The 15,449-nt window shown below is 39.4% G+C and overlaps 2 protein-coding genes across 3 annotated transcripts; one reads left to right on the top strand and one right to left on the bottom strand.

Annotated features, from left to right (window-relative positions):
• The first annotated feature begins 375 nt into the window (after nt 1-375).
• syt18b (synaptotagmin XVIIIb) lies at nt 376-6,912 on the top strand. Its single transcript, XM_038707046.1, has 5 exons — nt 376-1,896; nt 2,849-3,834; nt 4,210-4,366; nt 5,842-6,002; nt 6,138-6,912. Exons 1-5 carry the CDS (start codon nt 1,668-1,670, stop codon nt 6,276-6,278), a joined length of 1,674 nt encoding a protein of 557 aa, XP_038562974.1. The 5' UTR covers nt 376-1,667; the 3' UTR covers nt 6,279-6,912.
• On the bottom strand, nt 6,722-15,415 carry LOC119894345 (putative leucine-rich repeat-containing protein DDB_G0290503). 2 transcript variants are annotated; one of them, XM_038707044.1, is made up of 25 exons: nt 14,719-15,415; nt 14,273-14,543; nt 14,128-14,192; nt 13,749-14,034; nt 13,461-13,558; nt 13,246-13,375; nt 13,031-13,156; nt 12,751-12,876; nt 12,533-12,661; nt 12,217-12,443; nt 11,858-12,122; nt 11,706-11,779; nt 11,550-11,613; nt 11,333-11,444; nt 11,158-11,200; nt 10,983-11,052; nt 10,753-10,826; nt 10,577-10,661; nt 10,381-10,456; nt 10,198-10,256; nt 10,015-10,113; nt 8,941-9,063; nt 8,662-8,811; nt 7,785-7,845; nt 6,722-7,451 (listed from the first exon to the last, which is right to left on the bottom strand). In XM_038707044.1, the coding sequence occupies exons 2-25, from the start codon at nt 14,357-14,359 to the stop codon at nt 7,240-7,242; spliced, it is 2,841 nt and encodes a 946-aa protein (XP_038562972.1). In that variant the 5' UTR covers nt 14,360-14,543; nt 14,719-15,415; the 3' UTR covers nt 6,722-7,239. The 2 variants fall into 2 exon arrangements, with proteins under 2 accessions (XP_038562972.1, XP_038562973.1); XM_038707045.1 differs by having other exon boundaries at nt 11,339-11,444.
• Nucleotides 15,416-15,449: the final 34 nt, after the last annotated feature.

Raw genomic sequence — 15,449 nt, 5'->3', positions numbered from 1 at the left:
AATGTATCATTAATGACCTCAAGCTTTTGACAAGTGAACACTGAAACAGTGCTACCTCACTCTTCTAGAGAAATATGCAATACTTAATGCAGCATGTGTTGATTTAGGCATCTGCTGAAATATACTGTATGTGGACAATCAAGTAGACATGTAATTGCAAACAAATGTCACTGTGAACTTGACAACTGTAAAAAACCAAAACCTTGCTTTGGTCTCTGATTAACGTATTTCTTGGATATGTGGCCATAAGGAATAACATTATCTTGTGTGCTGTAGAAAGACTGGTATGTTTCTGAACCTTTTAGTGCTCTTGTCTTAAATAAATAAAATGATAAATCAAAAGACCATAATGTTCTTCAAAATGTTAGCTATTTAAATATTTCATTTGGATGATGGTGTTAATTTTGTGTAGTCCTTTATAGTTGTTGTTGCTTGAACAAAATGAGTAAGCATTCTATACGAAGAGTGACAAAATAATCTCTACGCACAAGAAATTTTTTAAAACTACCACTAGTAGAATGTAAGTACATTTACCCAAGTAGTTGTACTTCTACTTGAGTATGTTCAATTTGACTGTTTCCCAATTCAGAGGGAAAAATTACACTTTCTAGCCTCTGAATATTTCCTCCACCACTGGAAAGTACATACCAAAAAGAAAATGTTATGTAAGTAAGGGGCCAGATGGGGGTAGTATTTCCTTCTCTACACAAGACACACACACCATTTGAAGTTCAGGGATATTATTCCTCCATAAACATGCACATTTATCAGTACTTTGGTATCTCTGTTCTTAATATCTTTAACCAGGATCCCGAACCAGTGAACAATTAAGAAGTTAGTTTTTTGAACAGTTCCTGTCCTGGGTTTTATTGTCAATTGAGTTTTTTTTTTTTCTTTGTGCTGCATTGGTGACAAACTGAATTCCTACATTGGTTTCACTATGTATTTTAAATCAGATTACGTTTATCAAATAAAACTCTGCACACTGTGTGTATGGAAGAGGAAGTATAGAAAGTCCCTGTATTGAGAATTAAATCCTGAACTCTGCAGCAGACCTATGACAAGCTATACTAATGGAGATAAGCGCTCATGGGTCAGAGGATAAGGGTGGGGGATGGGTTGCAGGATTTACTGTTGGGAGAGTTATTCTATAGTGATACTGCTGGTTTGGCATCTGGGACAGTGTAGAAGAAAGATGCTACAGGAATAATTGAAAGGTATTATGAGATGAATATCTCCACCCACGGTCCCCGCCCGCCAGGGAGGAATAATACCAGTCAAGGCACTCTGCTGATGAGGAGATCACTGTCCTGGGATGACGACTGGAATATACTGTATGTAGCAAGTTAGGACAGCACGATGATTTTTCATCTTTGAACAGGGAATGATTCCTGCAGCTGCCAAAGACGGCTTGAATTTAATTTCCTGAAGGAGGTCCTTCCCATGTATCAGAAGTCCTTTTCATGAAATCTGGCGATATCATGTAATGTGCAGGATTTGTTACTCAAACCTGAAACTTGGGATCCTAAATAACCAAGATGTTTTAATTGGATACAGATGTTTTGTGCCTTTGGCACTCCAAAGCAATGGCTTTGAATGATCCAGAATTGCGTGGGGAGATATCCCCAGGACTAAAAGGCCAGAATGTGTTTTCATGAGTAAAGCAAATGATCTTCTTTCCGGGGACCTCTGGGCTTCTACTGAATATTTTGATATCGGCTTCGACAAACCTTCAGCACACTATTGGCACCATGCCTTACCATGACGAGGAGTACCCAGGTCAGCCTCTGTGGCAGTCTGTGCTGCTCTTCTGCTGTAAGGGAATGATTGAGGGCATTATGGTCATCCTCTTCTTCTGGCTTCTGGTGCAGGTTCTTTTCACCAAACAACTTGAAGGTAGGGTCTTAAAGGATACAGTAGGTTCACAATTTTTTCAAATCTGAAACAACTACCTACTCACTTGCCGATGTTTACTTCTTGCGATCATTGAGTAATCACTCCACCTGTCCATACCGGCTGTGAAGAGAGCTCTTCCTAACATGATTCCAATGTAATTGACGGGGGTCAAAATCCACAGTCCTTGTTCTCTGCAAAAATGCATGAAACCGAAGATAATATCATCAGTAAAACCATGTGGGTGTCTTCCAATATCACTGTGGTTACTGTGTTTTAGGAAAATATTACCTCTTTGTGTTACTTTCCCTCCTTCTAAGAAAGAAACTGTCCGGGGGGAATAAAGAAGGTGAAATATGCAATAAAAAGATGTAATCTCTTGTCATGACTAATTCTGACTGCTGAAATGCATTTCTACAGAGATCAAAGATCTGGATTTTCATTCATTTCTTTCATTGGAATCACATTAGTAGGAGACAGGAATTATTACCTCGACCAACATTTTTTTCAAAGTACATATAGGAATGTGTATTATTATTTTAAGGTAGACTAAAGAATAAGTGAACCAATCTTTTAACACTACTTTAATATGAAGCATGGGATCTATGCTTTCTGGTAAATGGGGTAAAATAGCACCCTTAAGCTAACGATACACGGAGCAACTTTTAGAGCAATGGTGCTGGGCAATGTTGCCGTCAATGGTAATGAGTAAAGATCACTACCGTAATCCTCTTCCCCCATCACTCTGCCACCCTCCCCGCACCACCGCTATCCGTTCAAAACATTGTCGAACTTGCCACCAGCAACATTGCCCAGCAACATTGCTCAAAAAGTTGCCCCGTGTATCATCAGCTTTAGAGTGTTATGTAATCCAGTGGTTGCACTAGGGTAAATTGTCAATTGTCATGTAATCAAACTATCTGTTTGATCTTATTTTTCTCTCATATGTTTACAGTTCACCTCCAAATTCTTCTTTTGGTTGGGCTGATAATCTTTTGTCTGTCTTTGGTCCTGGGATGTATTTTGTGCTGGAGGAACAGTCAGATGTGTCCAGTGAAAGACAAAGATCCTGTGACATCAGCTCCAGCTGAAAGTGTGACTTCTGCCCAGAGCCCGCCTCCCTCAGCAACGACAGCATCCAGGCAGCAATATGAGGGGCTGGATGCAGATACACTGGAGTACCCCTCCACTTTCACCAGCCCTGCCCCTTCGGAGAGTGAATTTACCTCTCTGCCATTCTGCACAGCTGCCTCTGAGCAGAAGGAGCAGCCAAAGCCTTATTTTTCCTTGCGTCGCTTCAGCACCCCACTTACATCACCCCTTTATAAACCCATAGATCCTCCTTCCCTGCCTTCATTTCCCAAATTGGGACTGTTGTCCAAAACATGTAAGGCTCTGCAGAGGCGCTGCACGGTGACTGGGGGTAATATATCTTACAATGAACACAGCAGGCTTACCAGTGCTTTCTCCCCTTCTATGCTTGAAGAACCAATCCCACTGGCTCCACTGAGCTATGGCTCCAGTGCCAGCTGCCAACAGCCAATATCACAAAACCCATGCATCCATTTTACTATGGTCTTCTCTCCAGAACAGCAAACCTTGGCAGTCACTGTCCTCAGCCTCACTGGGACGCCCCACAGACTGGAGGACGTGTTTGTGCTAGGCAGCCTGCCACCTCTTTACCCCTGCCCTATAGAAGCCTCTGCCCAGAGCAGCCTCAGCCCTGAGACCCACAGCCTGGTGCTGCTTTTGAAGGTGAGCTCCGTGAAGGAGCTCCAAAGGTGTGTACTGAGAATAATCGTATACACACGGGAACCTCCCAGCCTGAGAGGCACCACACTGGGTGAACTGGATGCTGAATGTGGAGGAAGAGACTGGAGAGCAGAGCATCCATTTCACTTCACGAAAGAACTTAACCCAAGCAAGTGGAAGCTAAAAAAGGTAGCAGTGTAGTGAATTAATATCTGTGAGCAGGTGTTGACTTTAGTTTTAAGATACTGTACATAGAGGTCTGGCCAGATTAACCTGTTAGGAGGCCCCTGGGGCTGTTGCTGTTCCCCTTTTGAACACTTATAGGACTTTAGCTCAAGCTTAAATCACAGACTGCAGTTTCCAAGGTTAAGAATGAACAGGTTGAAATGACCTGCTGAAACAAGAAAATGGGGGAAGAGCTGGAACAAAAGTCAGTATTTTGTTTTATATTGGATATTTTGTGTTGTGTTTTTTGTATTCTACAAAGCAAAGCCTCATGCAGCCTCATACCTTCTGATTGAGGTATTCTTCTCTGCTCTTTGAACTTTTGCCCTTTGACTGCAGAGCCTGATCTTACAGGATACACCGATGTGTAAGGGGCTTAGCTGTCCTCCCCAGATCTTCATTTGGCTTCAGTATCAGACTCTGGCACACCGCATCAAAGTCATGGTCCTACGAGCAGAAAACCTAGACAACCTCGTTCACACATTGGCAGCAACAGGTAGAACCAGCGTGTAATATCACTTGAAATAACAAAATGTGTGTTCGATTTAGAGATCCCGTAAGGACATCATCATAAAGGCATTATGTAAGTGTGCGAGGGAAGAACTAACTTTTGCCTTTGAGGGGCAGAGGTAAAGTAATTCCCTATGTTTGCTTTTAATGTTTAGGGGATTATATGATGTCTTACAGGACCCAAATGCAGCAGGAGATCATCCCTTTTTTTAATGACATTGTGGTTTAATCCTTCACTATTCACAATCCTCAGGAAAATGTTCCAATCTCCTCTGGATCTCTGATCCGACAAATCTAATCTTTGTTTGCATTAGCCTGTCTAAGTATTATTTTTATTGCAGACAAGCACCTCCTGTACACAGAGCCATTTGATGTTAAAATATCTGTTTCATTTACATGAACGTCACGCACATTTGACGAGGATAATCCCTTTATGTTTTATATCAGACTACTGAAAGTATTTGTTGGTGAATATTTAGACAACAGAGTAGACACAACTGCATTACTATGGATGAAGACGGTATATGTGTATTACATATAACAATATTTATTTTAGCTCCATATTTACTGGTGTGAGAATGGTAAAAATTCTTGGTTTGATTTTATTTAAAAAATTTTATCCATTTTTTGTAACTGGACAGTGGGCATGAATGTTCTTGTGTGATGTGATTTCCACCTTTTGGCAAGTGTGTTATGTAAATAACAGAAAATCTCTCTAGTAGAGAGACCAGTGAATTATAAAATGGATGCTTGTCTGCAGTATTCTTTTTTATTTATTTGGGTGCCCATTGGCGTCCACGAAGTGATCACTAGACTTTCTGGGGGTCCATACAAAAACAGTAACAGTAAAACAAACAACAATGTAAAATCACACAGTATAAATAAAACAAGAAAAGGCAAAACAAGCTGAACATAAAGATTAGAAAATAAGTTAAATTGCTTCACATATGAAGCAAAAGACAAAAGTAGCCCACAATGGAAACAAAAACAAGAATTGTCACAAATGCATAGTAACAAAAATAAAATAAAATAATCTAAGAGTAATATAGTAAATAGTAATAGTAAAACTAATCACAAAGGTTCCAATACAGCAATATTCACAATAACTATCTAATCTAATATATGTAAAATGTATAAATTTTGACTGAGTGACTAGAAAATCTAGTTTTTGTCTGTCTGATGTTGGTGGGGAGCTTTAGAAGCGCAATAAAGAAGAGTTCCATCATACAATTTGTTGACTTGTTTTATACCTATAAAAACAGTATATACTATTTTTTTTCTCCATAAAGAGAAAGACAAGTTAGCCATAGTATAGCATTGTCCTGCCATTTACTATTTCTAATTTTGTTTAGAAATATTGATATTTTCTTTCTTCTTCTTCTTCAGTTACCAATTTAATCTCAGTTTTCACGTTAAATAGATCTTTTTCATACTAGATAACGTTTGTGTACCTGTGCACAGAATACCAGGTGGTGATCAATCTGTATCATGAGGAGGAAGTGATCAGCAGCAGAGAAACTAGAGGACGGTCCTGCACTGTGTGGAATACTTCTTTCCTGTTTGACCTGCCTCCAGGAGACATCAGTCAGCTTCCCCTCATGCTAGAGTTTATAATCATGCAGGTGAAGCTTTGCTTTGGGAGCTCACAATCATACAATATGACGCATTTCATGAATAACTACATTTATTTGTATTGTCTGTGAAGTATATATTCCTGCTCCTTTCTTATGTGACTTGTGTTGTCTTGTGTGAATCAGGTCCTTTCAGAAGGTAAAGTTCTTGGTCGGGTCCGAATTGGAGTAGGGGCCGCAGATGCAGGACGTGCTCACTGGAGGGACATGTGTAACCTGAAGATGGAGCAGGCACGGTGGCACACAGTACAACCAGAGCCTCTATAAGGCTCTGACACGTGTTTGCTGAAAAAGACAATTTGGGACCCAATGTACTGTATGAAGTCAGTTGGCATCCAAAATAAGGAATTTAAGGTCACTTTTGCCATAAATGTTTCACTTTGTAAATCAAATGATGTGTTACTGCACTTCTAATAGATGGATATATGGGCATTCAGCAACTCAACATTTACAATGGCCTTATTTTAATGTAACAACCTGTGAATTCTCCTATGGGATAGTAATGTAAGTGCACAAACTTACTGAATTTGCATAAAACAAAACAATGTTATTTGTGAAACATTACCTAGACCAGACCTTCTATGTTGATTCTGGAGAATTTATACGTGATCTCTTATACAATTCAGTCTCTCTCCCAATGAACAATAGTGAAATATGAAAGTAAGTGAACTGAGCAAAAGGATTATTCTAGTATTCAGCCCGCAGTCAATAAAATACATATTCATTTATTTGATGTGTGAGTACCGTGTAATACACACTAATGTACTTTTTATACCCTCATGTACATCTGTAATTTCACAGTTCCTTTGAGATACATTTAAAATAGCTTGTTGTCTGTAGGATGTTCTGAATGTATTATGTGAAGACCCATGTCATATAAATAAAACACACTTTTGCCAGAGCTAGCTTGGTGGCTTTAATTAACACAATTGTCTAACGTATAAATGTATAAATTACTGCTGCTGTATGTTCCTAATTCTTTTCTGTGAGATGGAGATACAAAAATATCACAATCCTCTTAGTCAAAAAGTTTCCACCAAGTATCACAGAAGTAGCAGAATCATGTCTTTAAATTTAAGTCAAGTGAATTAGTCCTTACATTTAATTTGAGTAAGACAACATACAGTGCAAGCTATAAGGCACAAATCTGACTAGTGCAGCTGTAATGACTGATCCATTATACACCTGAAGAAACTTTCACCCAGTGCAGCAGTCTTAACAAAACGCCTCATTTGTCCTCGCCCTCCTCTTCATCTTCATCAGGGCTACAGATATCTACAAGCTCAGCCAGGAATATTCCATCTGGATAGAGGGAAGGTGACTGCTGGTCACCTGAGACGTGAGATAGGTTTGGTACTTGGACATCAGAAGATGTGTCTGATAGTTTCTTTGCAGTAGAGGGACGGTCCTGGATTGGCTGCACCTTGCACCTCAGTGTGGCTAAATCATGAAAAAGGGAAAATAATTACTCAAAGATATTATAAGATAATATTTAAAAATGTTACAATTCAATTTTGTATTCTTATACATGCAGTAGATAGAAGGCCAAGGACAGAAAAAAGGAAATTAATTGAGATCAGAGACTATCCCACTATTAGTGACAACAAAAGTAGCTTGTTATTTTATTTAGTTAGTCATTTGTGGATATGTCTCTGTTTGAGATAAAGATATGAATCACATTGTCTTTCCAAAGGCTCCAAACTATAAGCATGGCAAAGATCACAGCACACATCTACACTAATGATCATTACAGTGATTCATGCACAACTTCACCTTGCAGCGGATTCACATTGTTTGCCTTAAGATTGTTGATTTCTGCACTCATAGTTGACATCTGGCAAAGGAAAGAGTGGTTTCAGATATCTCATGTCATCTTTATATTGGGTGCTATAGGCCTCCTTAGCAGAAATCTTCTGTATTTTTAAATGAATGCTTTTTTAAAAAGAACATTGCACATTTTAAAATATTAAATTATTTATTTCACAACTTGTTTTTCTTTTGTCACACACTGCCTGGTTTAACATCATTTCAAAACTTAAGTCTGTATGTATCCACACTTCATACCACAGTGACGGACATATCACTCCTGGAAGTTACCAACTAGTAAGTTTCTGTCATACTGTGGTAGTCAGTATAAGACTGTCACAGGCCTTCAGTATAAGACCGTGTCGTAACTCTTTCCTATCCTCTTATGGTCTAGTCAGATGCTGAGCAGTGAACAGCTTCAAATCCGATTATTATTAGATTATTATAGATTATTTACAGAGTCGACAGAGACATATGTGAGATTATAGCTGGACTATGTTTCACAGCCGTGAGATGCTCTTTGATAATGCAGAAGCCGGGACTGGTGCTGTCTGCACATATATATGTGTGTGTGTGTGTGTGTGTGTGTGTGTGTGTGTGTGTGTAATGTATGAATGTGCGGGTAGTTCTGTTAATTCTACGACATGCGCTATGTGCCACGATTATGCCATTAATGTTATTATGTTCATCATTTCATCAGTTGCAGATGCTGGTACATCATTCATGAAAAATCCTAGCATGACAGACAGTCATGTGTTGTGGTGGCTGGAGGAATATGTTGATGTTTCATTTAGCTATTCGACATGGTAACCATTCCACTTGGTGTAATTTAAGTCTTTCCAACCTGTTGACTTTGGTGGAAATTTTCCTCAGTATGAGCCTCTTCTGCTGGCTTCCCCACCTCCCCTTTCGGCCAGTCACTGCTCTCCTCATCCTCTTCAAACACTGGCATCAAACCTGAGCCCTGCTGCCAGCTCCTCCAGTCCACTGCACTCTGAATGAAAATGAAAAAACACAAGACTTGTTCCTTCTGCACATGTTCACATTGGTGCAATCCATACAGGATTACTGGATTACAGAATTCTCATATTTTTTTTAGTGTTGATTTGCTGAGGCTTATTACCCTTATAACTTTAGATCTGGGAGTCCGGTCTTGCAGTGAGGAAGCGCCAGTCTGAGCTGCAGCTGATCTGTTATCAACCTTTCCCACCTCTTTTCCTTCCTGCTCCTTAAACAGACTCTTTAACTACAAATATAAGATACAGTATATATCTTTTTATGAGGCTTGCTGTAATTTACATCACATATAAAACAAGACTAAAGCTACAGGCAAAATGGTCATATTGGCATTCTCACAGTGACAACACTAACTAGCATGCTAATAGCTGTGTAATACCACAATGTAGAAATAATCTGTTTCAAGTAAAAGTCCTGCATTCACAATTGTACACATGTAAAAGCATCAGCATCAAAATTAATCTACCAAAAGTAAAAATAGTCATTATGCAGAATGGGACATTATATTATTGGATTATAATTAGTGGTGCATTAATGTGTACACTGTTTCATCTTGTAAAGGTGGGACAGTTACTGTATTTACTTTTTCCAGGTATCTTGGGAATAATTATGTATAACATAACATACATAATATTTGCCTCTGTATTGTAGTGGAGTAAAAGTATAAAGTAGCAGAAAATACTTAAATACTGGAGTAAAGTATAAGTAACTCAAAATTGTACTTAAGTACACTGCTTATTAGCACCAAACACAATGTATAGCTGAGGGCGATGGAAATGTCTTCTCCAAAATGTTTTATTGTAGGTATTTGTAGACCAAATTGGTTCATTATATTGGACAATTTAAAATGTTGACCTGATGATGGAGCTTTAGAAAAAGTCAGATGATGACCTAAGTTTTTACAATTCATCAGGCTTTCTCAGAGCATCAGTATTTGACGCCCTGAGAGACACGAATCTCTGTCAAATTTCAATCCATCAAATATTTGTTTAGATATTCACTCAAACTTCACTCAAATTCACAAATATCAACCTTATGATGAGGCTAGAAAAAAAGTCAGGGCAGTCAGTAGGATTCATCAAATGTCTGATATTTCAGTTTGAACCAAAGTAGCAAACCGATTGACTAACATTATGATGGCGCTAAAAAAAGGTGGACTGAATTGTGTTACGTTATATACCTGCTCAGTAACCATCCTCCTCTGCTGGTCCGTCTCTAGAATTACTGAACCAACAGTTTTATCCTTCCTGCCGTCAACAGAGGGTTTTTCATCTTTAACCTGTAGACAAGGAGTCTGTCATGGATTGTGCTCATCACCACCCCAGGAGGCCATCTTTAGACGTGTTGTTTTTATTAACTTTACCAGGTAAAGCTGCCTCAGCGTTTTCTCCTGCTGCAGCTGATTCGCCCTCCTCCTCCTCTCTGAAAACACGTGGAGGAAGAAGTTTTAGAGCTGAGCCAGTGAGGAAAATCAACACATTATCCATTAGTGCTCTACAAATAAAGATTATTATTATTATTATTATCCTCTGAAGTGGGCTCATACCTTCTAGCTGGGCCCTCAGTGAGTTAGTAGTTGAGTCATCTGCTTGGCCTCCATCATCCTGATGATCCTCAGAGGCCTTTTTCATGAGAAACAGAGATGATAACGCTGCTGGTTAATTCAACACATGCTGGCTCACAGGTGGTTAAACATAGATCAATGTATTTGAGACTGCATGTTTAGGGTGTAGCGACTGCACCTTGAGCTCCAGAGCAGAAATCTTGAGTTGAGCCTTGTTTTTTTCCATCTCTCTCAGCCTTTCTAGACTCTTCAAAGCTTCTTCCCTATCACAGTAATGATGAAAACCTGTCACACACTCGCTTCTCAGTCTTTCAAACAATCAGTCATTCATCACTCTGTCAAAGAAAAGCTTACTTTTCCCTCAGTTCCTTCTCTCTTGTAGCCAACTTTTGCTTCATCCTTTGATCCTTAATGCTTTGTATGCACACCTATTAATCATGAATGTTATCTGTCAATGTTATATAACACAAAATATTTAATTTAAATACAAGTTTAAATAAAATTCCACCATGCAATTGCATCTTTACTGTTGTTGAACATTTTGAAAAGTTGAAAAGTTGAGTGAGGTAGGAACATCTTGTTACCTGGGCAGATTTGTTTTGGCTGCTCTGGGAGTCTGATGGTGGCTCCCATAACAAAGAGAATTCTGATAAGCTGATAAACAGATAGAGTACGCGATAAAGAGACAGATCAAAGAATTTCATTTTGAGCATTTGCTGATGGGGAATTTTGAAAATGAAAATCTCTTCATCCACTCACTCTGTCGCTGTCTGTTTGTCCTGGGTCTGCACATGTTCACCTCCTGCGAATACAAGGTCACAGCAGTTTAACGCCCCCTTGTGTTTAAAGAATAAAATAACATTTACTCTCTGGAGTTGGACGCCTGCTGTGTTTTAACAGTAATCCTGCTGAGCTGGCTAAGAATTACATTCACCTTTACCTTTATCTTTATATCTGTGAAGCAGCGCCTGACTCATGCTCCTTTCCAGCTCCAGCTCTTGTTTGCATGCGTCAAGCTCAACCCTTAGCAGGGAGTCAGAATCCTTCTGTTAAAAAGCATATAGTTAAATAACCCATAAATATCTGCTACATTTTTAACAATTCAATCATTTCAGTGGCACAAGAACAAAAGCTTTTCACGGAGATGCTACCTTGGCTCTGGTCAGCACTGTCTCCACATTGGCTTTGTGCTGCAGCAGATTTTCAATCTCTTCTCTGTGTAGGAAAATGTGTATTATCAAAACAAGATTTGTGTGATTTAGACAGTAATTAATTGGTGGACTTAGTGATTTGTAAAATAGACTCACTTGTTTTTCTGGCCTTCTTTCTTAAGTTTTTCAATCTCACTTTCCAGATGTAAGCCTACATCTTCAGCTTGGAGCTGAAATTAGATTTTGAATTCATTAAATTCACTGCTGTGGTATGAAGTTGTTTTTAATGGAGAGGTAAAGTGTCTTACTTCATTCGTCGAGTTGTTCTTTTTGAGTTCCTCTAGCTCCTCCTGTGTGGACTGCAGGGCCAAAGCCACTTTTTGCCATTTCTCCGTCCAATGTGTGGCCACAGCTTGTAGTTCCTCGATGCTCTGGACTCTGACTGAATCTTGTTTACGATACTCTTCCTCCTGCAGGTGTAGACTCTCTTGCTTTTCAAGGACTTTGGCTTCCAAACATATGCACTGATCCTGCAGTTTCAGTTTTTCTAATTCCATTACTTCCACAGATTCCCTAGACAGATAGTTCGGTACTTAAACTACACCGCATATTTGAAAATAAAACATCCATCTTCACATTAAAGAATAGTGTTTGATCACAATCTCACCTCAGCTGGCTGCACTTTTCTTTCATCTCTGTGAGCTCCTCGTGTCGTCCATTTATTTTACTCAGCAGTTCCTCTTTTTCTCTGATCAGCCGAGAGCATTCTGCCTCCAGATCTGTGATTTGTTTAGAGTTGTTGACCCTCTCTGCTGTTATCACCTGTAGCTGTGATTGTGATGTCTTAAGTTTCTGCGTAATCATTTCAAGCTCACGTGTCAGCTTTTCATTCACCTGGTGTAAAGACACAACAGGGATCATTTAATAAAGAATTTAGAAAAGGTAACAACTTAACAAAAATATGTCCACTTAAAGCTTTCAACCTCTCTGAGAACCTTCAGTTCTTCCTGCATCATTTTAACATTTTCCTGATGATGATCGTCAGACAGAGGCCTCATTTGTTTCATATTACCCTCCAGCTTTAGCACCTGAGTTGACAAGATGGCTTTTTCCTGAGAAGAATTAAAGATAATTTTGAAGGTGTAATTCCTATTATAAAATGTTGCAATGTAATGTAGGATAAGGTCAAATTGAAACGGACCAGGCATGCTTGGCTGATCTTGTTGTTTGCTTCACTCAGCTGTTCTTGCATGTCAGAGTGATTCTGTCTTGTGTGGATGAGCCTCTGGTTCATGTCCTCTATTTGATTCAACATCGTTCTCTGTGTCTAGGCACATGGGAACAAAATACATAGCCTAAAGGTGCATGGAAAGAAAAGAAACTGGCAGTACAGCAGGCAACTGGAGTGCAAATTTGTGATCTCGCATAAAAAGCAATAAAAAGTACATTTTGAGATTTTCCTTGTATATTTTTTAACTGACCTCAGTAGAAGTCTGGAGTTTCTGGAGTGCCTGGTTTCGTTCTTCTTCTTGTGTCTTTGCCCTCGCCTCAGCACCTTTCAGAGCCTCTCTCAGATTGTACAGTTCTGTGTCAACCGTCTGTCTCTCCTGAATTGAAGCCATGTGTAAAAGCAATGTTTGGCAAATGGGAATTCAGAATAATACATTATTTTTCATAATACATAAAGCTTACACACCTGTTTGTTAAAGTCTTCACGCATTGGTACTCTGTGAAGCAAGCCAGGAGTTTTTTCGGTTGGTTGATCATTACTCCCTCTGGCGAAAGTAGACCTCATCTGCTGCAGGTTGTTTTCCAGCTGTAGGACCCTGGTGGGTGAATTTTGCATGAAGAATTTCAAATCTATTCTAAAGTTGTTCCGATCATCCTTTCCCTGTCTTTTGCAGAACTTACTTTTCATGAAGCTCTCCACGTTGCTGGCTCTTTTCAAATTGGGACAATTCAGCTGCCTCCTTCTCTTGCTCAAGAGCGCTCATCACTTCTGACAGCTGCTGTGAAACACATCAGTGCAAGATCATAGGATGCTGTGTGCAACTGAAATACATATCAAACTATTCAAAGCAGAAAAACTGTAAAACTGACCCAACAACAAAACAATCGGGAGGGAGAAAAAGGCTAAAAAAAGGTCTATCATAGAATTAGTTTCCACAGAGATTTAAATGTACTTCTTTTTAAACTTACCTTATGTTTCATGTCAAGTAGTTTTGCAGTAGTTATGTCATCGCTCAGCTGAGAATTTCTGGCTCTCAGCCGGTCCAGCTGAGTGTCGAGACGCACATGAGCATCCTGCAGGCATTGCGCCACTTCTGCTTGTCTAAAGCTACTTTCACCCCGGGCAGTCCTTAATTTAGCCCCTGGACATGGAGGAAAGGATCGTGTAGCACCATCAGGCACCAGATGGGACAATGACTGCCACTTCCTTAGACCTGGGTCATTCTGGCTGAAGCCACCTGTGCTCCCAGATGTACTGGAATACATACAGTATATCAGCTAGAATTTTTTTACACCACTGTTGAAAATTAATACATTACTATGTCTCTTGCTTAAATTTTCCCGTCACCTTGTGCTGACTTTGGACAGAAACCCTGACCCAGAGACAGTCGCCATGCCACACCACGCAGAGGTCTACGAAAGAAAAACACAAATTTTTAAAACCACTACACTTCAATCAACTACCAGAAAAAAAAGTCATATCTCAGCCTTACCTGGGCTGTAAAGCGAGATTTGGTGTCCCACATGTCAAGGTCCATGAAAGAAAATGGACTTGAACTTCTGCATGAGGGTCTAAACATCTTGGAGTGTCTTTCTAGATCCAAACTATCACTTGCCTTTGTATGGTAGAGGCAGTCCTCATTTCCCCAAGCGTCAGGGATAGATTTTCACACAAAGGTGCCAGCTTGAGGTGTGTGGCTATTCTTGGATCATGTGTCCTGATATTTCCACTGCTTGCTTGATGGTCAACATCTAGTTTTAACACTGCATGACAATTACAGTGTGTTTGTTATTTTAAATGTGTTAATTACACCATTTTCCACATCAAAATACAATTATGTCTTATCAAATGTATAAAAAGGTGATTGACAAGAAATGAAACACAACATATGTTTTGATTTATCAGTTGGAGTCAAAATTATACTTTCTCTTACAGTACCTTGCTGCAGAAACCCGCTCCAGTCCACTGACAATACTCACTTGCTCTGCTTTTATGCCTCACACAGGTTTGATTGCAAGCTTTTCACTATACAGCCCTTGAACTGAGTATCTATGGTAACCCATGCACAGAGGACGCAGTGGGGCGGGTGTGTTATGTGCGAACACTTCTGGGATAGTCTCCACATGATCTCACTCAGTCTGCTGACTTACTGTTTGTTGAAATGAGTTGTTAAGAACATCTCCCAAACAGTGATCATGACACACATAGCTTACCTCTGATTAATGATTTATGAGTGAATGAGTCAGGATTGGTTATGGGTTCCTTTAGTCACACACAGAGAAAATAGCCCTACCATAATTATGTTCTTTGATAGTTTTCAAAGGATTTTATTTTAGCTCAAGGGATAAGCAAGCATGTGATGATAACATGAACACTCTACAGCTCAGCGTGAAATATTGCATGCCACTGACTAAATCCAAAGTTCTTTCTTTGCACACTCCAGTCAGACCATTATTCAGCCCTATCTTTCAAAAATGCGCATCAAAATTAAGGCTCAGGCTGTCATAAGCCTTAGCCTGCACGTGACTCAGCTCTTTAATGCATATTGGAAGCTGGAAGTAGTCACCCAGAAGTAATTTATCTCTCATGTTTGTTTGCATTCATATTCATTTATTTGATTTATTAATTTTTTTTTTTTATCTTTCAGAATTCAATGCAAAACAATTTCT

This window comes from Micropterus salmoides, unplaced genomic scaffold (genome assembly GCF_014851395.1).
Source record: "Micropterus salmoides isolate LMB-PRFRI ecotype aquatic unplaced genomic scaffold, ASM1485139v1 Ms_hic_scaffold_8, whole genome shotgun sequence".
NCBI classification, from domain to species: Eukaryota; Metazoa; Chordata; class Actinopteri; order Centrarchiformes; family Centrarchidae; genus Micropterus; species Micropterus salmoides.
The sequence above is the reverse complement of the archived record's forward strand: the minus strand, read 5'-3'. Positions and strand labels throughout refer to the sequence as shown.